This window comes from Carcharhinus amblyrhynchos, chromosome 1, assembly GCF_965287045.1.
Source record: "Carcharhinus amblyrhynchos chromosome 1, sCarAmb.v2.hapA, whole genome shotgun sequence".
Classification (NCBI taxonomy): Eukaryota; Metazoa; Chordata; class Chondrichthyes; order Carcharhiniformes; family Carcharhinidae; genus Carcharhinus; species Carcharhinus amblyrhynchos.
In genome coordinates, this window is record NC_137324.1 from 146940656 (window position 1) to 146965040 (window position 24385).

The following is a 24385-nucleotide window of genomic DNA, read 5'->3' on the forward strand; positions in this document are numbered from 1 at the left end:
GGACCTCAGATTGTTGAAAAGAGAGCTTGAAGATGTCTGCAACTACCCCTGCAAGTTGATCCACACAGGATCCGAGTACCCAACCGGATACCCCATCTGGGCCAATTGCTTTCCGTGGATTGACCTTTGAGAAAGCTGCTCTGACGTCTGCAATGGTGACCTCAGGTACAGGTTTATCCAGGGTTTCCGGGAGGGTATGCTCTTACTGACCTCTTGCTCAAAACAGGCGTAGAAAACATTGAGCTCATCAGGGAGGGGTGCGTTGGAGCTGGTGATTTTACATGCCAACCTTCTCCCACCCTTCCTCCTCACAGAGCAATTTAAGTTGAACAGTTTCTCACCTCAGTGGAACCGGTTTGCTATACAGAGTTTCGGTGTATAAGAGTGCACTCCGCCAAATGTACATTGTCTATAAAACAGCTAAAGAAGTTATATGGAAACTATAAAACAGAAACTGAACTTGTAGCCCATATTGGAGTTTATCCTGCAGATAAACATTAGGCTGAATCCATAGTATTCATTCCATTCCTCATGTCTATTTCCCTTTCTTTAAATCACTCCTTTGTTTAAATGTTGTCATGGCCTCTGCTGCAATCGCTAACTCCAGGTATGCATTCCCCAGCTTCAACCCTCTACGTAAAAACTGTTTCTCCAATTCTCCTAGTTTTACATCTACACCCCTATGTCCAGATTTCTCAATAACCTGAAACGGTTTCTCTCCATCTATTCAGTTCCACTGCTTCATAAATTTAACACAACTCTCATCAAATCACATTTTAATCCCCTCGATTCTAACAGAAATTGCTTCAATGTTCATGTATTCCTTCACATTTACAGTTTCCCATACTCTAGAATAACTAGGTAGCGATATTCAGATAGGATTTCACATCCTGTCACCTTTTAGAGTTGATGATGTGGAGATGTCGGCGTTGGACTGGGGTAAACACAGTAAAACGTCTCACAACACCACATTAAAGCACTTTAACCTGGTGTTGCAAGACTTCTTACTACCTTTAGAGTTGGCAGGGAACACATCCTCACCAATTCCAGCTGCCCAACAGCCATTCAACATCAGCTGGGTGTTAATTGGCCGAGGTTTCTATCCCCCATTGGGATAACTGCTGGCCAGTTGGACGCTCAGCAATTCTGAAGTCCCAGCACTGCCAGGTTCGAGCGACAACCACAGCTGAGACTACAGACATCCCCTGAAAGAGTGGCTAATGGAGTACGGGGCATTGGCCAGGCTCTGCTGGCAGGGCCCAGTGAGGCAGGGTAGGTTGAGAGGATTTCATGGGAGGGCCAATTTTGGAAGGCTGGGGTGGAAGAGAGCATTAAAAGGGGAGAATGAACTTAGTGGGAGGGCCTCCGATTAGCACAGGGAATCCCTGAGGGAGTATTTAACCCTCCCCTCCTTTGCCGACACCATCCTGTGCAGCTAAAGCTGCCGGGCCACTAACTTGTCATGGGTAAAATAGTGCCAAGTCAGGATGAGGTACTTAAGTGGTCATTAATTGGTGGATAGGCAATAGGCAGGCACACATCAGATTTTACAAACCCCCTGCCTACAAACTCACCAGTGTGACGGGCCTTAGTCTATTCCAGGTATGTGTTCATACCTGACAGTATAGCAGTTGCACCTGCACTGCAACTTCTGTTCTTTAATATTCCTTCTGCAGCATAGAATCACCATTTGGTTTAGTAAGTCTGTGCCGGCTCTTCTGACGAACAATCCACTCAGTTCCATTCCCAGAATGCATGAACCAGGGGACTTTTCCACTTTTAAGAACCACCAGCCTCTCCAGCAGCTCTTCTATCAAGTTCTACATTACATTAGCAAAGCAAAGATAATCAAAGTTGCTGGGATAAAATCCTCTTTCTGGATGAACACCTGATGAAGGAACAGTGCTCCGCAAGCTTGTGATTCCAAAACTAATCTGTTGAACTTTAACCTGGTGTTGTGAGACTTCTTACTGCGCCCATCCTAGTTAATGCCAGCATCTCCACGTCATGGAAACCATTGCAAAGAAGTCAGAGTATCCTAGCCACGTCTCTTGTCTACACCAATAAATCTCCATTTTAATCCATAAATCAACACCAACATTCCTGCAGCAATCCTTTTACTGTAAATAAGCCTAAAGATGACATTTGGGTTCCTTTTTCTATTAGTCACTAACCTATTCTCACTTCTCTTTTGTTCTGTATTTTTTACATTCAGCCAGATTCTTCCTCGTATTATCAAGCTGACAAATGTCATTCATTTTTTTTTCTGATTCAGTCTGGTCCACAACTCCATTGTCACCTAGGAAGCTTTGCCTTTGCAAATGTACTTGGACTGTAAATGAATCACCTCATGTTTAAAAGTCATCCATTGTTCCAATATATCTCTGCCTGTGAGTTTTTGATTCGAATTTCCTGGACCGCAGAGTTTTGAAAACACTATTCAAGTAATTTGCTACTTTTTTTATTCTTCCTGCCAAACGGACAAGTTTACATTTTCTCATGTTATACTCCGTCTGCCAATTATTTGCCTACTCACATAACCCATCCAAATTCTTTTGGGCACCTTTTATTTCTCCTCCCCACTTTTTTTCCTTCCTTTGTGTCACCAGCAAATTTAGCAACCGTAAGCTCAGTTCCTTCATCCAAGCCATTGGTATAGATCAGTGGTCTCCGAACTCCAATCCAGATGCGGCCCATGGGCCGTTGTTTGGAGACCCCTTGCATAGATTGTAGTTGAGGACCCAGCACTGATCCTTGTGGCAGCCCACTAGTTACAGCCCTCCAACTCAAAACTGACCCATTTATTCCTACTCTTTTTCCTGTTAGCTAACCAATCCTCAATCCTCATAACATGTTACTCCTTATGCCATGAGCTCTTATTGTGTGCAGTAATCTTTGATGTGGAACCTTATCAAACACCTTTTGTAAATTCAAGTATACCACATCTGCCAGTGATAAATTCTTCATTCTGCATAAACATTAGTGCAAAGAAGTCAGAATATCTTATTGTAGGCAGGAGACAATGCCAACAGATCTCCATTTTAATCCTTAATCAACTAAAGCACTCCTCTGGCAATCTTTCTACTGTTTATAAGACTTAAAAATGACATTTAGATTCCTTTTTCTACCTTTATCCACCTTACTCATTATGTTCTTAGGAGATTCCTAATAAATTAGTCAAATATGATTTCCCTTTCACAAAACCACGTTAAATATGTTCCTTCTGCCTGCCCAGGTGGGTCAAAAGAACCCCACTGATTCTATTAGAAAACCTGCAGAAGAGGTCTCCAGTAAACACACCATTTCATCATTAGTGTCATTACTGCCTATGAGGCCCTGCTGTCGTGCCTCCTACATTACAACAACTTCAAAATGTCATTGGCTGTGAAGTACTTTGGGAAGATCTGTGGTTGCAAAAGTCACTATATAAAAGGCAAGAATTGACAAGGATGGGCAGGTTCAATTCCTGGCTCAGGTCCCTGTCTGTGTGGAATTTTCACATTCTCCTCATGTCTGCGTGGGTTTCCTCCTGGTGCTCCGGTTTCCTCCCACAATCCAAAGATGTGCAGGTTAGGTTGATTAGTCATGCTAAGAAATTGCCCCTTAGTGTCCAGGGATGCGTAGGTTAGTGGGTATAATATGGGGTTAGGGCCTGGGTGGGATTGTGTTTAGTGCAGACTCGATGGGCCGAAGGGCCTCTTTCGGCACTGTAGGGTTCTATGATTAATATATGCCAGCCTAGCCTGTGATACCCATATCTCACGAATGTATTTTTAAAAAGTTATCAAGACACAGTGATCTCGTTCACCATATATTGGCTGAATATGGCTGTTGGTCTTTTGTCATTAGCATTCTACATTAAAGGATGTGAATTTTCCAATAAATAACTAAATGTAGTAAATAAGGGACTGTCTGCAAATGTCACTTGTCTGGTACAGGCTGAAATTGACTGGATGTAAATAATGATGTCCCACATATGCTACTGGGACTTTTCATTTCAGTGTTTCTGAATGACTTGCATGTAAAGGAACAGAGACAGGCACGGTAGGTGTGTAGATATAGGTAAAAGGATACAAAAGTGATTGATAGATTAGACGATTGGGCAAAGCTTGTGGCAGATGGAGTTCCATGTGAAAAAGAGTAAGATTATCTACTTTGGACTTAAGAGAGCAGAGACCCAAGTATTTTCTAAATGGTAGGAACTGTGAACTAACAGTGAGATTTGGGGGTTCAAGCACAGAAATCACTAAAAGCAGGTGGACGGGTACAAGGGTTAATTAAGTGCATTTATCTCATAAGGGCTGAAATACAAAGGAGTATAGTGCTCTGGATTAGAATCCTTCTGGAGTACTGCATTCCATTTTGGGAACTTCACCTCAGCATGGCCATGGAATAGCACAATTTCACCAAAATTATATCCAAGGCAAAAGGGTTGAGTTATCTGGATACGTTACATAGCTGATGCTTGTATTCCATTTAGTATAGAAGTTTGAGGTGCTCGAATTCAGGGGTTAAGATGAATAAAGAAATTGGTAAAATATTTAGGAGCAAAACTATTTCCTTCAGTGAGGAGCCTAGAGCAAGATAGCAAAAGATTAAAATTAGAGCTAAGCCATTGCACATCTACACACCAATAGTAGTGGAAATCTCTCTCTCAAAACGCTGCTAAGACAAGGCCAACTGAAACTTTCAAACTGAGATCAACAGACTTGTGTCAGGTAAGGGCATTGAGGGGAGTAAATAGAGTTAAGATAAAAATCAACAGACTATTGGCAAAATGGCCTAATCCTGTCACCCTGATATAAAGCACAAACCAAGAAACTATTCTTACAGCTACAAACATGCACAGTCCTGCAGATGAGTAGCTAAAATGAAGGGGATAAATTACCCATTAGTGGTGACTGGCCTTCTGGTGCTGTGGCCACCCTACTAGGCAGCTTTCTTATCCACAGGTTAGAATTCACACACCTATCTTTTGGATGAGGTATCAATCAGGCATTGTGACCTGTTAATCCCATTGTTCCTATACCAATAGTTCTCACTCTACCCAAGTTTCTCCTTAAAATCTCTTTGAATAAAGTTTTATTCACCCGTTCAAATACCTCCTTTTTGGTTTGATTCCAGCTTCTATTTGGCAGCATTTTTGTGACATATTATTGGGAATTTTATAAGAATACTGGAAAAATGTTGCTGTGAAGTAGTTTTCCAATGAATGTCTCTCTTGCATTACATCCCTTTCACCAGAATCTGCCACCTCACCCCTAGCTGGGATTCTGCAGTGCCACTGCAGTGAATGGAATTTAGGCTGGGCACTAAATTCATCATTCTCGCTGGTAGCGGTGGTGACGTGAACAAGATCGGAGAATCCTGCCCACAATTCTAGTCCTAAGTAAAGGAGTGAATGATTAACAGTTAAAACCTTGGTGATTCAGCTCCAACTTTCTGGCTTCAGTTACTTCCTTCCTGGCACATGGACTGTGTAGATGCGAAAGCTGAACTAAAGCAATGGGAATTCTGTTAATTCTCCTTAAAACACTGCAGACAAATTTCCAACAACTGCTCGATGACTAAAAGATTAACGGAAATTGGCACATGTGCAGCAGGGGCTCCATTAAGTCTGTAATGGGATATTTTTCCTCTTAATCTACACAAAACATTTATGTTCACATCATATTAATAAAATAAGTCTTTAGGGCTACATTATCTCTTGTTGCAACACCAAGTGAAAATAAGTTTAGTCCAACTCCGATTAGTCTGGGAAGACATGCTGCTCAATTAGTCCACTATCTTCCCAATCTCTGCTACAACCACATCTCACAAAACAGTTCTGTTGCTAAAGTAAATTGGATAGATATTCAATAAATTATTGAATACTGTCCTAACAAGATCAAAGTTCTCTCAATGACTCAACTTGCCGCAGCAGTGGAAGGAGAGTATATAGAACAGGACAGTTCCAAGTTCAATCCTCAATCCATTCAGAGTTAACTGACCTCAGTATGCTGCTAAAATTGACCTTTGCTCTCCTACGTTAATAGGGACAGGAAAAAAAAATCAGGTGAAATTCCCAACTGACCATTGCTGGACTAGGGTGATGTTTTTATTTATTTATTTATCTATATCACAAGTAGGCTTACATTAACACTGCAACAAAGTTACTACGAAAATCCCCTAGCCGTCACACTCTGGCATCTGTTTGGGTACACTGAGGGAAGATTTAGTGCGGCCAATGCACCCAATTAGCAAGTCTTTCAGATTGTGGGAGGAACCTGGAGCAACCAGAGGAAACCAATGCAGACACAGGGAGAATGAGGAGACTCTACACAGACAGTGACCCAAGCCGGGAATTGAACCCATGTCCCTGGCGCTGTGAGGCAGCAATGCTAACCACTGTGGCACCACAGTTGGGCATTATCGACATTTCCCAGGAGTAAATAGACCAGAGACCTTGAGTGAAAAATTGTGCTCTGGAGCACCGGAGCACCAGCAACCATTGCTTGCTGGTTGAATGTGCCCATATTTCTGCAGGCATCACACAGAATTCCTATTTTGAGGGTGTTGGCATAGGCGTGACTAACATCTATTGGATAGCAGGCAGATCTTGGCATTGATTAGTACGCAATGCTGCTTTGAATCCAGCAATGGCATTTTGAGGCTCCACCCAACAGCCGATACTCTCACTCAGTGGGTGGCTCACAGGCAACAAGGACTAACACTGATTATATAGTCCCAATTCACAACGCATCTGCACACACAGCATGCATATATTGAGAGCACTGTTTACAAGAAATGTGAGAGCAGACCACTGGCATGTTAAAATAATGATTCCATTATGTGGACTCCTCTCGAGGAGTCCTGGACTACCCAACAGCAGATGTGAAGATCTCTGGCGGTCTGATACATGATGTACACTGCACAACATCATCATCTGGAGGAGACAGTCCTTGCCATTGACTGTCAGGCAGAAGGTTTTGGAGGAGGAAAGGAGGGAGTGGGAGGGCAGTGATGTTGATGGTGTAAAGGGAAAGAGGAATAAGGAGGAGGAGGAGTGCCAACTTCTGCCAGGCTGTCGGTAAATCAATTCAAGTGCAATCCGAGAAACCAGAGCCCCCATTTCCCCAGCAGATCCATGCACACCATTCTTCTGTCACTGAGCAATACATTGTCCTCTTGGCCACAATGAAAAGATAAAAGTCACCATTAAATAAACACTGCAAACAAAATTAATGAAGAAAAGACTGTCTTATTCTACAGACAAATAATGCTTCTTAGTGCTCATCTTCCGTGTCTTTGCCTGTCGTACTGCTCCTATACATGCTACCTGAGTGCTCGGTACAGCGTGGCTGGAGGAAGGTTACTGACTCTCTGGTTGGCTCAGTTGGCTGGACGGCTGGCTCGCGACGTAGAGCAACACCAACACAGGTTCAATTCCTATTCCAGCTGAGGTTATCCTCGAAGGTTCCACCTTCTAAATCTTGCCCCTCTCCTGAGGTGTGACGATCCTCAGGCTAAATCATCGCCAGCCAGCCCTCTCCCTCGGAGGAGAAAGCAGCTTATGGTCATTTGGGATATCATGACCCTTATTGACTCTCAATGAAGCAGACTAGAGATGACCTTGGTGGAGAAGGAGCTTTAGAGTTGGTAATCCAAGCACCAGTCATCAGCATCAGGCAGCATCATTTTGACCTGGCCAACAGGCATTACCAAGGGTACTGGCAGTGCAGGTAGGATTGGAGCATGAAAGCTGGAATCCCAGGAGAGAACGGCTGTTCTATGCTCCCTGGCACCAGTCTTGCTGTACTAGGGCAGCACCTCAGCAATCCTGAGAGTCTGTGAGGGAATAGATTGTTGGACTGCTGTGACACTTTGCAAACCTCTTTGAACACTGATACGTGCAGGCATGATGGCTACAGTCTGAGCCCGCATTGTGCAAACTAAGCTGGCTTAGTGTAGATTCTTCTTCCAGTACAAGATGTCAGAGGTTTGGTGAAAATTACAGCACTATAATGGAAACTGGGATATCATGATTGGGTCCATAAGTATACTCAGCACAGTCCCCCGCCACAATGCAGGGCTGCTTTATATAACATGATGGAAGTTTTACCGTCATCAGATACAGTCAGTGAACAACCGGGTTAGTGCTGGCTGCTCACAGTACTCATGCTAATGTGTAGAGCAGAAGTGGCAAGCTGGCTGTGTTTAAGCCACAGGTTAATCATGCATCGCCATCAGGTTAATCCTGCATCACCATTCCCATACCTACTATCGGGGACTATCCAATTTAGTTCCCACTGTCTCAGCGCACATTCAAGGAATGCCCATCTGGATGAGTTAGTTCAGGGCATCCCAACAAGGATGTTTCGGGGACAGGGAACAGAATTAGTGGGAAAAGCGGAAAAGTCAGCCTGGAATATAAAACTGGCATTTCAACAAAAACTTTAATTATGAAATGAAGCCCTGAAATTGAACAGACTTTAGAAGTCACTTAACATCTGGTATAAACACAAAATGACAACTCAGGGATTTGGTAGCCTATTTTAACCTCAATTATCTACAGTTGGATGAAATGTTCATTGCGGAATGCTGGCAGTTAACCAATTGCTTACTCATTTTCAGTTTTCAAAGTAAGCCATCTTAATATGTTTCACAGGTGGAGAGAGCAAGTCTACTGAAATACTAAATAAAGGGTTTAGCAGAAGATATAATCAGCAAAAAAGAGGCGAGCAAGTGGAGTCAGGGGCATAAGGAGAAGAGGAAGATTATCTTTACTGATGGCAAAAAGGGGAACCAGGGATAAAGACTGAGAATTCATACTGGAACCACGAGAAAGGAGGAAAGGTTCTTGAACTGAGGTCTATGAAACACTGAGTTGCTTCATCACATGGTTCCAGAAATAGACACAAGATACAATTTAAAAGGGATGGTGTTAATTATTTGAAAAAAGGGGAACGTAGAAGAATCTGTGGTTACAACAGAGTGTACCAGCAGCAACACAGGCAAGAGGGTCGAATGGCATTCTCCCACGCTTGAATTTCAATTACCCTGTGAATATTCTCCTTTATTAAATCAGAGCCAGGGAATATTGTAGACATGTTGATTGGAATGGACTGTCCTGTGAGAAGTGCCCCCACTCACCCTTTGTGCCACCTCTCAGCTTGGATCAGGTCAGTCTGTGCCATGTGGTTTTAACATGTGAAGCTCAAGTACAGATTAGCTCTGCTTGTGGTCCCCCGTTCAAGGTTTCAAGAGAACTGAGAACTGTGAACTCTCCCCCTCCATCTTGACTCCTTTTTTTCATTTGTTTCCTTGGTTTATCTCAATGCAAACATCCCCCTCCCTCCCCGCAAGACCATTCATCATTTGTTCTTCAGTTCTGTCTTCACTTCGAACTGACTTCTGATCTCCAATAACACATTCCGTAATATTACATTTATGCCACTATTAGCACCTTCTATGGTTCTTAACACTTCCTTTGCCTTGTCTCTATGACATTTTTGTCAACTGCTCCTCAACTCTGACCTATCCCTGTCCCACCATCACCACATACATCTCCAACTATATAATCCATTACCTTTCTATCCCTCTTCAGTTCTGAAGAAGAGTCATATGCGCTCAAAACATTAACTCATTTCTCTCCACACCTGCTCCAGACCTGCTGAGTTTAACCAGCATTTTCTGTTTTTATAGATTTCCAGTATCCACAGTATTTTGCTTTTATACAAGGTGTAGAAAATTCAGCCTATTAATAAAGGTGATTGTCCAGCCTGACAGCACTTGGCGCAATGCAGGGGTTCTGGCTGTGTAGATTCAGGGTAAATGTCAATGGATTCCAGGATATTACGAGTTATAGGTAAAATAATTGAATGTTACACTGTTCCACCTACTCAACAGCAGGTGACCCAACTTTTATAAGGTTTGCACTATAAAAGTTTGCAGATGTTAAATGCCTGGAACATCTGACTGGATTTTACATAGTGCCACAGTCTCTGTCCCAATTAAAAAGTCAAAAGGGATTGTATATAAAACACTCAGGGCAGTAAATTAACAGTGTCGGGAGCTGACAACTCCGAAATCCCAGCAGCAGCAGCTGGGAACAGTGGTCATTGCTGGGAAGTCCCTAAAGCTGAGAAGCCCAGATACGTCCGGTGTCAGGGTTTCAGTGAGTGGGAGTTGGGGCGAGACTGCATTCAAGAAGCTGGAGGAAGGATAAAGGGAGAGGGATGTTCTCAGGCCCAGGGGACCTGCAAAGGTACTTTTTCCACCTCCTCGTTAGACAATGCCCCTCACAGCTAAAGCTGCGGGGCTTTCCACATGGACTCATGCCACTGCAGGCAAAACACTGACAAGGGAGGGATGAAGTCCTTAATTCACCATTAATTGGCAACATAAACACCTCAATGAGCCCAATGGCGGGGGCATTCCAATGTCTCCTCTTCTCCCCTGCTCCCACAAACTCTTAGACAGATTTGGGGTGGATAGGTAGGCAGCAGGAATGCCACCCACTGGATTTTACGTGCAATCTTCAGAGCTGTTGGCCAGGGAATCAAAGTCCAGCCCACCGTGCGGTCAAGTCTCCATCTAGAGTTGGAACTCTAACTTTAAGTGCCCAAATGTTCACAGGAAGGAGGGGTGCGCCAGTGTGCAGAACTCCATCAAGACCAGGGATGTGGAAGTATTGCTGATCCTAATGGCAGAAGACTATTTTAATTTTTTTCTTTTCTTGCTGCTGCAGCCCTGGATCTTTCAGGATTATCCCCAGCATCTGAGACCATGGGGCAGGCTGTAAATTGAAGGTTGCAGGGTGAGAGGGCAGGATGGGGAAATCACTGAGTATGGGAAGGAGAAGAGAAAGATGCCATCATCTGCAAAGTGATGGCCAAAACACTCCCGCTTCTCCTGGTCCCCGAGGAGTGCTCCAAAAAGCACAAATGTGGGAGTGAAATCAAGACTTGATTAACTTGACCAGCAGCAGTGTTCTAGAATTAATAACTGGAATCTTATAGCAAAAAAAGGTTTATTGATCTTTAAACAAATGTTAAAAACTGGATTGATGAAGTCGTGTATTTTTAGCATCTAACTGATCTTCCATGTAAAACAAGATCTTCAAGGCACCACAGTAAAAAGCAGAAGAATCCCCCGAACAATTTACCTTAAGTGCTTTGTGCAATTCAGAGACATCATATTGTACAGGAGTCTTCATCAGCCCAACAATCAGCTTCTCAAACTTGCCACTCAGTTCAGACTTCAGATCCTCAACAAGATCCTGTTGTATATAAATAAGATTACTGTTAGACAACGCATTCTTTTAACAAGTCTCTGCCAAGATTCAACAGTGAATACAGTTGACACATGTTTGCACTTAGTGAGAGTCAGAGCAGGAATTTGAATTTTATTTGAAGATGGACATGAATAAAAATATCTGATGCAAGAGTGAGTAAGCAGCTCGGACTAAAATGGATTGTAATATCAAAGCAGGATATTTAATGACCGTAAAACTTTTGTTCAAACCCGATCCTTCTCCTCTGATCACTCTTTAAAACAGAGAATAAAGAAACACCAGAAAACCTGTGGCTAAAACTCCCAATTACCTCTGCTTTTGAAAGAATAATGGCAATTCCTGCTTTTTAAAATCTTGCTTGAAATATAAGACAGCAGCCTGAATAATCCAACTGATTAAAGATGTCATTACTTGAGAAAATCTTATAGGAATTTAAAAGTGGGACCAAGGGCAGAAAAGGCAACAGCCTTTTAAAGGTCAGGGCACAGAACAGAATGGAAGCAAAGATGAGTTTGAATTAGGTCACATTATTGCACACTGTTCCAATTAACCATTAGTAAAGGTATAGTGAAGGATTTACTAGAAGATTACTGGGGACTGAAAGGTTTCGAATACAGGTTTAAGAAAATGATGGCTATTTGTTAAGTTATAAATTGTAGTGTGAAATTCAACAGTGAAAAGATTGTACCACTAGTTAAAAAGAGAAGAACTTGCTGACACTTCTTTTTTCGACCTCGGGATAACACAAAGTGCTTTTCAGACTTTTTTTTTGAAAAGAGGTGTAGTCAAAGGGGTAATGTAAGGAAATTGTAACCAGTTAATAGCAATGAAGATAACGACTTGAGAATCAAGTTAAAGGATAAACATTGGCTATGGCATCAGGGGAACTCTCACTTCCTTCAATGAAGCCAGCATGGTGGCACAGTGGTTAGCACTGCTGTCTCAACTGCAGAGATCTGGGCTTGATTCCTGGCTTGTGTAGTTTGCACGTTCTCCTTGAGTCTGTGTGAGTTTCCTCCGGGTGCTGCAAGATCCTCCCACACTCCAAAGATGTGCAGCTCAGATGCATTGGTCATGCTAAATTGTCCTGTAGTGTCCCAGGATGCGTAGGTTAGAGGAATTAGCAGGGTAAATATGTGGAGTTACGGGGATAGGGCCTGGGTGGGATTGTTGTTGGTGCAGACGCGATAGCCCGAATAGCATCCTTCTGTACTGTAGAGTATCTATGGTTTCTAAGCCAATGAATATGTTAATTTAGAGGACAGGCAGGGCCTTAGTTTAGCCACTTATTAGCAAGGAAGCAGCTTAGACTGTGCAGCACACCCTCACAACTGCACTAAAGTGTCAATCCCTATTAAGTGCTTAAGTTTCTGGAATTGGCAAATCAGTAAAAAAGGAATAAATGAAATCGAGAGACAATTCAAGGTTTTTATGTCACACAGTCAGTTACTACAATGTAGATGTTGCCACAAGTGGTACGAAGGCAGAAGCAACACATTTTAGTTTTACATTTTTAGCCTCCCTCACTCATGCTGTGCAAGATTTTCTACCCATTGAAAATGATGGTCAAAAAATCAGGCAAAGTGGCACCCAAATTTCTCTGACACTCTCCTCAGAGTAAGAACATTTTATTGTACTGCCCTCTCTGTCAGGGAAGTGTAAACAAAGTTAGATCAACAATGGTTGCATCTCAGTGTGGCACACAAGAGATTGGGGCGAAATTCTTTTTTAGACTTTGAGAAATGAAGGGCCAAAGAATATTGGGACACACTTCTTGAAACTTCTGAAGTTAATTTTGGGAACGTTTGAGTCATTTGAAAGATTACTCCATTTATTCACATTACATCCAGGTACACAGTGAGTCAGTGTGAAAGAAACTCTGATCACTGTGGGTATGGTACGAATTTAGAAATCAGTCTTAGAGGCACATTCAAAGGAGGCCTATAAGGAACAAGAAAGTCGAGGCTAAAATTTTCAGGAAAGGCAGTAAACTTTTGTGGAAAGAAGCCCAAGAGAAGGCCCGGGTTATGGAAATGGCAGGAATAGACAGGTGCAGATTGAAGGGAATTCTTTTCCTGAGCAGGCAAGGGAGGATCCACTGGCTTTTAGCGAGATTCAGGCACAGCAGCCCCATTCACAGTCTCAGAGTCAGAAAATAAGAGCTACCATTGCCATGGTAGCCATCAACCCTTTAAACATACCCAATTTGAGGAAATTTGAGTCATTTTACTCAAATTGTGCAAGATTATTCCATTTGTGCACATCTTATTCCAGTTCACAATGAATCAGCATGGTACATAACTGAAAAATATTAGGGGACAATGGAGTAGTTTTTAACAAAGAGGATTGATAAAATTATAGTGGGAGGTTATACATTTGGTTGAAAGTGAATATAATAGGAGCAAGAATAAAGAAAATAATGAAGGAGCCAGATGCTTTTAACATGGTGTCTAATCAATGTTGCAGGAGTCTGGAATAAAAGGAGAATGGCACTAACTTCCTTCTGTGTCTTAATAATTCTGTGATTCCCTGTCAAGCTGATATATTCAAGTGGGAAGGCTGTTCTAATCACAGTATTAACAAGTAGAGGAAACAGTAATGTTCCAAGTTGTGGTAAACCAGGCACGCACCAGCTTGAGATTGTGGTAGATCTAAAGCTAGTTCAGGATGCTGGGAAACTGAACGCACACACAATAGGTTTGGAAACAGAAGTTCATGTTAGCAAACAAGATCGAGAGTTGTACTTGGCCACAAAGCAGACGGATGATGAAAGTACTAGGGCTGAAGATAGTATTCCAGTGCTCACTGAGGCAGAAAGAACAAATTCTCCCAGGTGGGAAGAAATTGGAACTGGGCCAAGTTATTTACAGTCAGGGTCAGTAAGGATGTGTCTAACATTGAGAGAATGCCAAGACAGCATAAAGTTGCCTTTGAAGGAGGACGAATGGTAAAATTAGTCATCACCCAGCCAAAGTCAAGTTAAAGAACATTGTAAAGATGATTTTTGCAAGGTCAGCACAGTTAGAAGCGCAAGTAAACAGCTGGATAGATTAGAAAGAACAGGAGTAATTAAGGTGGGGAAAAGCAGAGAATGTGCTGAAACTGGTTAATTGTGGAAATAAGCAAACAGTAAATAAGGTAATCAAGGATGATACCTCCCCACTCCCTAGTAGTGAAGACTTGTTTTCTAATTTAGCTAATGGAATTAAGATGGATCTGTCAAATGTATAATTCCATTAGAATGAACTAACAAGAGGTAAGGAACCACTTACCAAAGCGTTGTATCAGTACAAAATATTATTTAGGATGTCAACTGTGTCTGTACAATTCTACAGCATCACAGATAAGTGAGATGGGACAGAGCACATCCTGAGTGAGACACAGCCAGAGTGAGTGTGTGTTTTGGGAATTTGGAGCACAGTGGTTATTCGGTGCTGCGGGGAAAGAGGTTTTTTGGCCTGCTGACTTTATAATCTTCAGAGGGTGGTTTTGCCCAGCTGCCGGAATAGAGGCTACAAGGGAGAGTGTTGACTGGTAAGTTATAGATAAGGATAGGTAAATATTTACTACTCTTAGTGCTTATAGTTTGTGAGGTCTTCTTGTGGTTTACCATTTGTAAGGGCTATGTTCTGTAGTATCAAGGACCAGGGGAAAAAGTACCTATAGTTATTGATATTAAGGATCTTACAAAAGGTCTAATATTAAGAAGTCAGAAGAGCTCAAAGCCATGATGTGCTCCTTCTGCTCAGTGTCGGAAACCAGGATCATTTCCAATGCTCGGGGTCAGCATGCGTGCAGGAAATGTTTTCAGTTGCAACTCCTGGAAGCCTGTGTTTTGCAGCTGGAGCAATGACCAGGGACACCATGAGGCATCCATGCGGCAGAGAGTAGTGTGGATAGTATGGATAGAGAGGTGTTCTCACCGCAGGCTCTGACTCCACAGACAGGGAGGGCATGGCTAACCACCAGGCAGGACAAAAGGACGAGGCATGCAGTGCAGAAATTTCCTTTGGCTATTCCATGGTAAAATAGGTATACTGCTTTGAATACTGTGGAGGGGAATGGCCTCTGAGGGAAAAACAAGAGCCAAATTTGTTGCACCATGATTTAGTTCTGCGCAGGGTGAAATGTAGAAGTGTGGGAATGCAATAGTTACAGGGGATTCAGTTGTAAGGGGAATAGAAAAGCATTTCTGTGGCACAAAAGAGATTCTGGGATGGTATGTTACCTCCTTGGTGCTAGGGTCAAGGATGTCTCAGAGAAGATTCTGAAAGGAGAGAATGAACAGCCAGTGGTCATGACACAAACTGGACCAATACAAACGGGATGGATTACATCTGGGCAAGAACAGTAATGATGTCCTAGACAGAATGATTGCTAGAGTGGTAAAGGGGGGGTTTAAACTACAATGGCAGGGGGATGGGAACCTACGCAAAGAATCAGAAGAGGGGAAATCAAGAAAAGACAACAAGTGGACGGAAGAAAAGTGACAGGTAGTGAAATCAAGGGCCAGAGTCACACAGAGCTTAGACTCTACATACAGGAAGGGAATGGGTGACCACCAGGCAGGGCAAGAGGACTAGGCAGACGGTGTAGGAATTTCCTCTGGCTATTCCACTGCAAAATAGATATACTGCTTTGAATACAATTGAGGGGAATGGCCCGTAGGGGGAAATTAGAGACACATGCAATAAAGGGATGTCTGCAATTATGGGTGACTTTAATCTGCAAATAGGTTGGCAAATTAAATTAGTCACGATACCGTAGATGAGGAATTCCTGGAGTGTGTATGAGATGGTTTTCTGGACCAATACGTTGAGTAACTAACTAGAGAACAGGCCATCTTGGACAGGATTTTGTCTCATGAGAAAAGAATAATTGGCAATCTAACTGTGCGAGATGCCTTGTGGATGAGTGACCACTATATAATAGAATTCATCATCGAGACAAAGAGTAATGTAGTTGATTCTGAGACTAGGGTCCTGAATCTTAAAAGGAAATTACGATGATGGCAATCACAGTCGGCTATGATTGATTGGGGAATGTAACATAAAGGATAATGGTGGATAAGAATGGCAAACATTCAAGGGGTGCATGGGTGAACTGCAACAATTGTTTATTCCTGTCTGGCACCAAAGTAAAATGAGAAAAGTGGCCAAACCATGGCTTACAAAGCAATTTAGAGACAGCACTTGAACCAAGGAAGGGGCAAATTAGTCAAGATAAACAACAGACCTGACAATTGGAAGAAGTCGAATTCAGCAAAGGAAAACCAAGGGATTGATTAAGAGCAAAGTACAGTATGAGAATAAACTTACATAAAAACTGTCTATAAAAGTTTCTTCAGGTATGCAAGGAGAAAAAGATTGGTGAAGACAAATGTAGTTTCCTTACAGTAAGGAACGGGGGGATTTATAATGGGGAACAAAAAAATGACTGACCAACCAAATATATACTTTGGTCCTGTCTTCACAAAGGAGGACACAAATAACATACCAGAAATCTTGGGCAACATGGAGTTTAGTGAGCGAGAGATAGGAACTGAAAGAAATCAGTATTACTATGGAAATGGTGTTGGGGAAATTGATGGGATAGAAAGCTGATAAACTCCCAGGGCCTGATATTCAACATTCCAGAGTACTTAAGGAAGTAGCCCAAGAAACAGTGGATGCATTGGTGCTCATCTTCCAAGATTCTATAGACTTTGAAACAGTTCCTATAATTTGGAGGGTAGATAATGTAATCCCACTATTCAAAAAGAGAGTTAGAGAGAGAAAATAGGTAATTATAGACAAATCAGCCTGACGTCAATAGTGGGGAAAATTCCAGAGTCCATTGTCAAGATTTTATAACACAGCTTTTGGAAAACAGTGGTAGAATTGGAGAAAGTCAAAATGGACTTACGAAAAATAAATCATCCTTGATAAATCTACTGGAATTCTTTGACAATGTCTCTGGAATTCTCTGTCCATTGAAGTGGTGGAGGCTACCTCACTGAATATATTTAAGTCACGGGTAGATAGGTTTCTGATAGACAAGGGAATTAAGGGTTATGGGGAGAAAGCGGGTAAGTGGAACTGAGCCACTTCAGATCAGCCATGATCTTGTTGAATGGCAGGGCAGGTTCGAAGGGCTAGATGGCCTACTCCTGCTCCTATTTCTTATGTTATGTTCTTATGTAACTAGTAGGGCTGATGAGGGGGAAATCAGTGGATGTGGTTTATTTGGACTTTGAGAAGGTTTTTGTCAAAGTCCAAATAAGAGATTAGCATGAAACATTAAAGCACATGAGATTGGGGTAGTTTATTGAGATGGATAGAAAACTGGTTGGCAAACAGGAACTAAAAAGTAGAAATAAATGGGTCTTTTTGTGAATGGCAGGCAGTGATGAGTGGGGTACCGCAGGGATCAACACTGGGACCCCAGCTATTCACAATATTAATGATTTACATTAGGGAACTAAATGTAATATCTCCAAGTTTGCAGATAACACAAGATTTGTGTAAATCATTCGTTTGAAAGAGGAAAGCTGACAAAGGGAGAGCATGCAAACTCCCTATAGTCCAAATTCCTCCTACAATACAAAGTGGAAGTCAGAAAGAAAGTGAAAGTCACAGAGGTATTCTGGAAACGGTCCATACATTCTAACGTACAAGTTGTTCCCTCCTCTCCCAATTAGGGAGAGAATGTAGTATACTGCAAGAATTGAGCATTTTGTTATGCTGCCCTCTCTGTTGAGGAGGTATAAATAATGTTAGTTCAATAACGACTGCTGTGGATCCACACAATGAGTTTCTCTCAGTACAATCCATATTGTTTGTCAGTGGGAGACTGGTGATTTGAGGAGTGGGAAGGTAGGCTGGCCAGTTAAGCCCCAGGATGGAGGCCAATCACATCTTGGGGTCAGATGGAGGTGGGGAACAGCAGATAGCACTCGTGTTTCTGGTCTAGAATAGTGCTGGAAAAGCAATTAAGTGCTGGCTTTGAGTACAACAACCTCTGCCTGGTTTCCCTGAGTCCTGAATCACAGCCCACAGCAAGACACGTTGAAATCTGAGGCACGCAGTCACATTAGCATTTTAAATTATTAACTCACCTTTTTAAGAACAGATTACTCGCCCCCTCCACCATATATGCACATACCTCCTATTTGATTGGAACAGGCAGGGAAGGGGGTGGGGGGATATGAGAAACCTGCTCTCAAGAAATGGGTGAGTAATTTAATCATCTCCCCATCCCTCTTCCATCCACCCTAGGGGATTAAAATTGTCTCATTATTCTAGTGATCAAGTGGCCCATCAATGGGACAGGCTCCGGAGGAGGACAGTAGAAGCAGAATGTTATGATTAATTTAACACATGACATATCACACTTGGAATGATCAGGTGACTTTGGACCTATATTTCATAAAGATTTCCCAACTGGGGTTTTTTCCTTGCCACGTGTCTGAGTCTATTGTAAATGAACTAATAAAGGGATTGAAGCATAATCTCCATTATATCCTGTGGCTATCATGATTGTAGAAGGAGAACTAGATTAATAATTTGTGTTTCTACTAACTCCATTAAAAGCAGTTTGAGCAGCATAAAGAAGCAGGCATATAAATGTTTTCCTACCCTGCCAAACAGAGTTTTGTATTGAAGGCAGATTTTCATACGCTGGGCGCTGCTCCTGGTCGTTAGGATGTGAAGGATGGCACTTTCATCAGTACCTACAGGACAAAAGAAAATCTAGAATTTAATGCAGACAGAACGATGTCAATTTATTGCTCGTATCCTATAGTTCAATATATATCCTATAGAACAACCTGTACTTGAAACAATAAGCCTTCCTTTTTAGATACAGTCTAAGGAGGGTAAGTATACAATGTCACGGAAGTGGAAGGTATCGTTATGACTTTGGACAAGGTTGGAGGGATTTGAACATGGAATTTTGGGAAACGTGAGCATAATTTTAGAGGCAAAAATATATTCATGGACTGGGAGAGGGGGAAGAATTGAATCTGGGGCAGTATATTACATTCACAGAGCAGTTTTCAAAGAGTCATAGACAGTATCCATGAAGAGAAACTAAAACTTTACAGTTTTGCGGTGACAGGATGTGTTATTAATCCAAGTCATTAAATTCAAATAACCAGCTCTCCAATTTCATTCCTAGCTCGGATTGTAAGATTATTGTCTGGTTTCATCAAAAGAAACATTTATTTGTCTTATCCTATTAAATTTGTTTATAATTTGAAACATCAATGATTAGATCACCTCTCAATCTATTAAAGGGACTACAAGCCACATTTTTGCAACTCAACAATTAACTCTAAGTCCAGCGATTATTGTGGTGAGTCTGCTCTGCACCCTACGGCAAAGATATCTTTCCCAGGACATAAAGCCCAAAAATACAGTGTTACTTGGTTTGAATTGTTACATTTGAAAACATTTTCCCTTCATTAGTCATTCAAGAAAGGAGGAGGAGTTAATACTTTGCAAACAGTAGTACAAATTTAAAACACCTGCACCAGATCCTCAATAACAGAATGTTAAGAATCTACAAAGCAGGTTGAGGTTTTTTTTTAAGTTAACTTTATGGGACTTAGAGTCATAGAGGTTTACAGCATAGAAATGGGCCTTTCGGCCTAACTTGTCCATGCCGCCCTTTTGTTTTAAACTCCTAAGCTAATCCCAATTGCCCACATTTGGCCCATATCCCTCTATACCCCATTTTGTCTAAGTGCTTTTTAAAAGGTAAAATTGTACCCACCTCTACTACTACCTCTGGCAGCTTGTTCCAAACACTCACCGCCCTGTGTGTGAAGAAATTGCCTATCTGGACACTTCCATATCTCTTCCCTCTCGTCTTAAACCTATGCTTTCTAGTTTTAGACTCCTCTATCTTTGGGAAAAGATATTGACTATCTAGCTGATTTATGCCCCTTATTATTTTATAGACCTCTGTAAGATCACTCAGCTTTCTACGCTCCAGAGGAAAAGTCCACTCTATCCAGCCTCTCCTTCTAACTCAAACTATCAAGTCCCAGTAGCATCCTAGTAAATCTTTTCTGCACTCTTTCTGGTTTAATAATATTTTTTCTATAATAGGGTGACCAGAACTGTGCACAGAATTCCAAGTTGGACTTACCAGTGTCTTGTACAGCTTCAACAAGACATCCCAACTCTTGTATTCAATGTTCTGACCAATGAAACCAAGTATGCTGAATGCCTTCTACACCACTCTGTTCACTTGTGACTCTACTTTCAAGGAGCTATGAATCTGTACCCCCAGATCTCTTTGTTCTGTAACTGTCCCCAACGCCCTACCATTAACTGAGTAAGCCCTGCCCTGGTTCAATCCACCAAAATGCATCACTTGAGCTTCACTAGCCCAGCATTTATTTCTGCAGTTGAGGTGAAACCACAGGAGAACAGGGATCTTATTTAGAAGTACTGTTAAATTTGTTGTATACCAGAACTTTATTGAAAGGGGTGATTGGAAGATTTTGGTCTAAGATTTTAGAATGTGAGCATATAACGTAGGCTGAAGGTCCAACCCAGCTGAAAAAGTGCTTGCATTGTCACATCTGCCATCATTTGAATGAGATGGTTATCCAAAGCCTGGGCCAATGACTCAATTGGCTTATAAAGATCCCAGAATTTCTACTCGAGACTAGGGAGGCTGTTTTCCCATGCCTGCATTTCTCCCTCAACTACAACCAAGATAAATTAACTGGTTATTCATCTCATTAGCATTTGGGGTCTGTAGACATTTGCCTGTATAAAAGTCAAAGAACTTCAAAATAATTAATTAAATGCAAACTACCTCCTACCACAACCAGCCTCCCTTGCAGTGCCTCTGCCTACACTTCCTGCTGTCTCGGAAAGGCAGCCAGCATAATCAAGGATCCCATGCACCTCGGACATTCTCTCTCCCACCTTCTTCCGTTGGGAAAAAGATACAAAAGTCTGAGGTCACGTTCCAAACGATTGAAGAACTGCTACTTCCCTGCTGTCACCAGACTTTTGAATGGACCTACCTTATAATCGGGCTGACCTTTCTCTACACTCTGCGACTGCAACACTATATTCTGCACCCTCGTCTCTCCTTTTCTTCTCCACTATGTACTCTATGAACGGTATGTTTTGTTTGTATAGTGTGCAAGAAACAATGCTTTTCACTGTATCCCATGTGACAATACTAAATCAAGTCAAACCATCAAGAGAAGAACATAGTTTGAAGTCTTTCTCAGACTGAAGTACAGGACTAAGTACAGGACAGGCGGCACGGTAGCACAGTGGTCAGCACTGCTGCTTCACAGCTCCAGGGTCCTAGGTTCGATTCCCGGCTCGGGTCACTGTCTGTGTGGAGTTTGCACATTCTCCTCGTGTCTGCGTGGGTTTCCTCTGGGTACTCCGGTTTCCTCCCACAGTCCAAAGATGTGCAGGTTAGGTTGATTGGCCATGCTAAGAAATTGTCCCTTAGTGTCCAGGGATGTATTGGTAAGAGGGATTAGTGGGCATAATAAGTAGGAATATGGGGTTAGGGACTGGTTGGGATTGTGTTCGGTGCAGACTCGATGGGCCGAATGGCCTCTTTCTGTACTGTAGGGTTCTATGATTCTATGACTACAAAACAAAACGATCATAGTTCCTCTGCCAAGTTATCTTGAACTCTAAGATGCCTGTAGATAATGTGCAACCTGGGTTCTGCTGGATAGTGCCGATCACATCAGCTAGACTGCAATCTCCTAATAGCAGGACAGCTACATACTGGCTAATGGAGACTGATGGATAGTCAGAAACTCTCAAAGGTTGTCTTTACATACATCATACAGCAAAATTCTTAACACAAGAATGATTCAAGAAACATGTAAAAGAAATGTTATCCGGTTGAAGTATTTCTAACGTTGGCGTTAATACAAGAATACTCACCCAGTCCTTTCATTGCTTTTCGAAGCAACTCTGCATCTTGATTTGCATCAAAGTTTGGGAAATCCTTAATAGTTCCTCTTGGAGCCTAGACAACAAGTACAATTGAAAAGCTAGTACAATTTTAAAAATATAGGCAGCTAAGATTTACAAACATTTGCAATCCTAAAGGCCACAAACAAAGCATTATTTTTCCTCTTCACCTCTTAATGGCAAGCTTTGATGCTACTGTAAAATATTACACATTCCAGATGATAGGGCTACAAGCTTCATTGCCCACAGTTCTGACTAAGCTGTGCTCTAGGGATTAATGTTCAGTTTATACCTTGACAATATTGGACAAAATGTGGCGATGTGGCATTGGACTGGGGCAAACACAGTAAGAAGTCTCAAAACACCAGGTTAAAGTCCAACAGGTTTATCCGGTAACAAATGCCACTAGCTTTCGGAGCTCTGCACCTTCGTCAGGTGAATGGGGAATTCTGATTACGAACAGGGAATATAAAGGCACACACTCAGTTTACAGAATACTGATTAGAATGCAAATCTCACTCCGAATAGTAGTAGCGTTTGTTACCAAATAAACCTGTTGGACTTTAACCTGGTGTTGTGAGACTTCTTACAATATTGGACAAAGCCAGAACTTCAGCCAACTAAAATACATTATCAATCTGTAATTTAATCACTCAATTCTATGCAGCTGAAATTTACAGTTTTTTTTTAGGCACAGGGAAAGTTATTTTAACTTTGCTGTCATGAGTTAACTTTGCACAGTTCCATTTTACTGCTCAACACCACACCCCGCACCCCCCCGCCCCCACCCCCACCCCCTCAACCATATCAAATTCAATGTCAACTCAGACATTGTACACATTTTGTCCTCATGTGCATCCTCAGTATTTCTGAGCAGCCTCAACTAAAGTATCAATGCTGAACCTTTGTATATGTCACTGATTTAATGCAAACAGAATAATACCCAGAAATCTAACATTTAGCATTCAGAAGCAGTTTTGGACTTATCTTACAAGATCAAGACTAGTTTGAGATTCACTGAAATTAGAACTGCGAGATCAGGGCCAGTATCATCGCTATCAGAAGTCAAAAATGAACTGGAATTCCTGACATGCACACTTGCACAGATTTATACCAGGACTCTTAGAAAGCAGGAATGTACTGCTCCAAAACCTCCAGAGATGATCCTGCTGATCCCACTGTCAAATCTTGGGCCAAATGCCCAGAAGGTGCACCAAAAGGTACATCTGTCTGATTCAACCTGTTCATTATAGGGGCTGAATCTACACAGGAAGAAATTTAAAACAAGCTGATTCCAAGGCAGCAGCAGCAGCAGTGAACTTTTTAAGGTGAGTTCAGACAATTTGAATTTTATTGCCTGTAACTTTTAAGCATGGCATATTAGACCTGTTAAATATACAAGACTTTTTAAAACAAATTAGCAGTAACAGTCATTTGTCTTATCAAGGTTGTGCTTGTCATCTGTCAGGTAACTTCAAAATGACTTGGACTATCATTCACACAGGTAACATCAGTTACAGATTAAATCTGAGAGGTGGAAACATGTCTTTTCTAACTTTCGGTCTTTCTGGGTTCTCTCATGCAAAAGTAGAAACAAGATGCAAGGAGCAAGGATGAGGAGTCACACACCATTCCCACAGGCTGTTCAGAAGAATCAATTAGCCATTTTGAGGGAGCATTTCGGGAAAGGATATCAGTCGATATGTCAGAGGAATTATGTACAAGGCAAATACACTTCATTAAGGAGGCCATCAATTGCCTCTGTGATATCTTACAAAATGACCTTATGTCAAGATCCAGATGCTGCAGCCCAGAGCAGATGAATACATGACTGATGAGATGGTGTAGAGCAAGAGAGCTTTTGAGCCCTGGGACATTGGGGCAGTTTCGACCTGCACAGCTCAGGTCACAAAGCCAAAACCAATATCCTTGTGGGACAATTTGCTAATGCTACTGGGGGAAGAGTTTAAAGCAGGGGTGTGGGAACCAGAAGGAAATAATGAGGGAAATCAAGGTGAAGAAAGAATTGAGATAGATAGTTTGCACTATAAATTGGATGAGAGTAAGAAGGAACTTGATAAAGTCTAAATGAGGTTTACTGTCAGTAAATGTGAATGCACAGAATCTGGTAAATATGATCAGCAGGTTGAAGGCGCAGTAT

At 41.9% G+C, this 24385-nt stretch overlaps 1 protein-coding gene across 1 annotated transcript in view; it reads right to left on the reverse strand.

Annotated features, from left to right (window-relative positions):
* LOC145350545 (annexin A5-like) overlaps nt 1–24385 on the reverse strand; it is a 69127-nt gene that overhangs the window by 39882 nt on the left and 4860 nt on the right. The window contains exons 3-5 of the mRNA XM_080199747.1: nt 22195–22279; nt 18892–18986; nt 11147–11260 (exon numbers count right to left, since the gene is read on the reverse strand). Coding sequence (XP_080055873.1) covers nt 11147–11260; nt 18892–18986; nt 22195–22279 — 294 coding nt within the window. The remainder of the gene's footprint in view (nt 1–11146; nt 11261–18891; nt 18987–22194; nt 22280–24385) is intronic.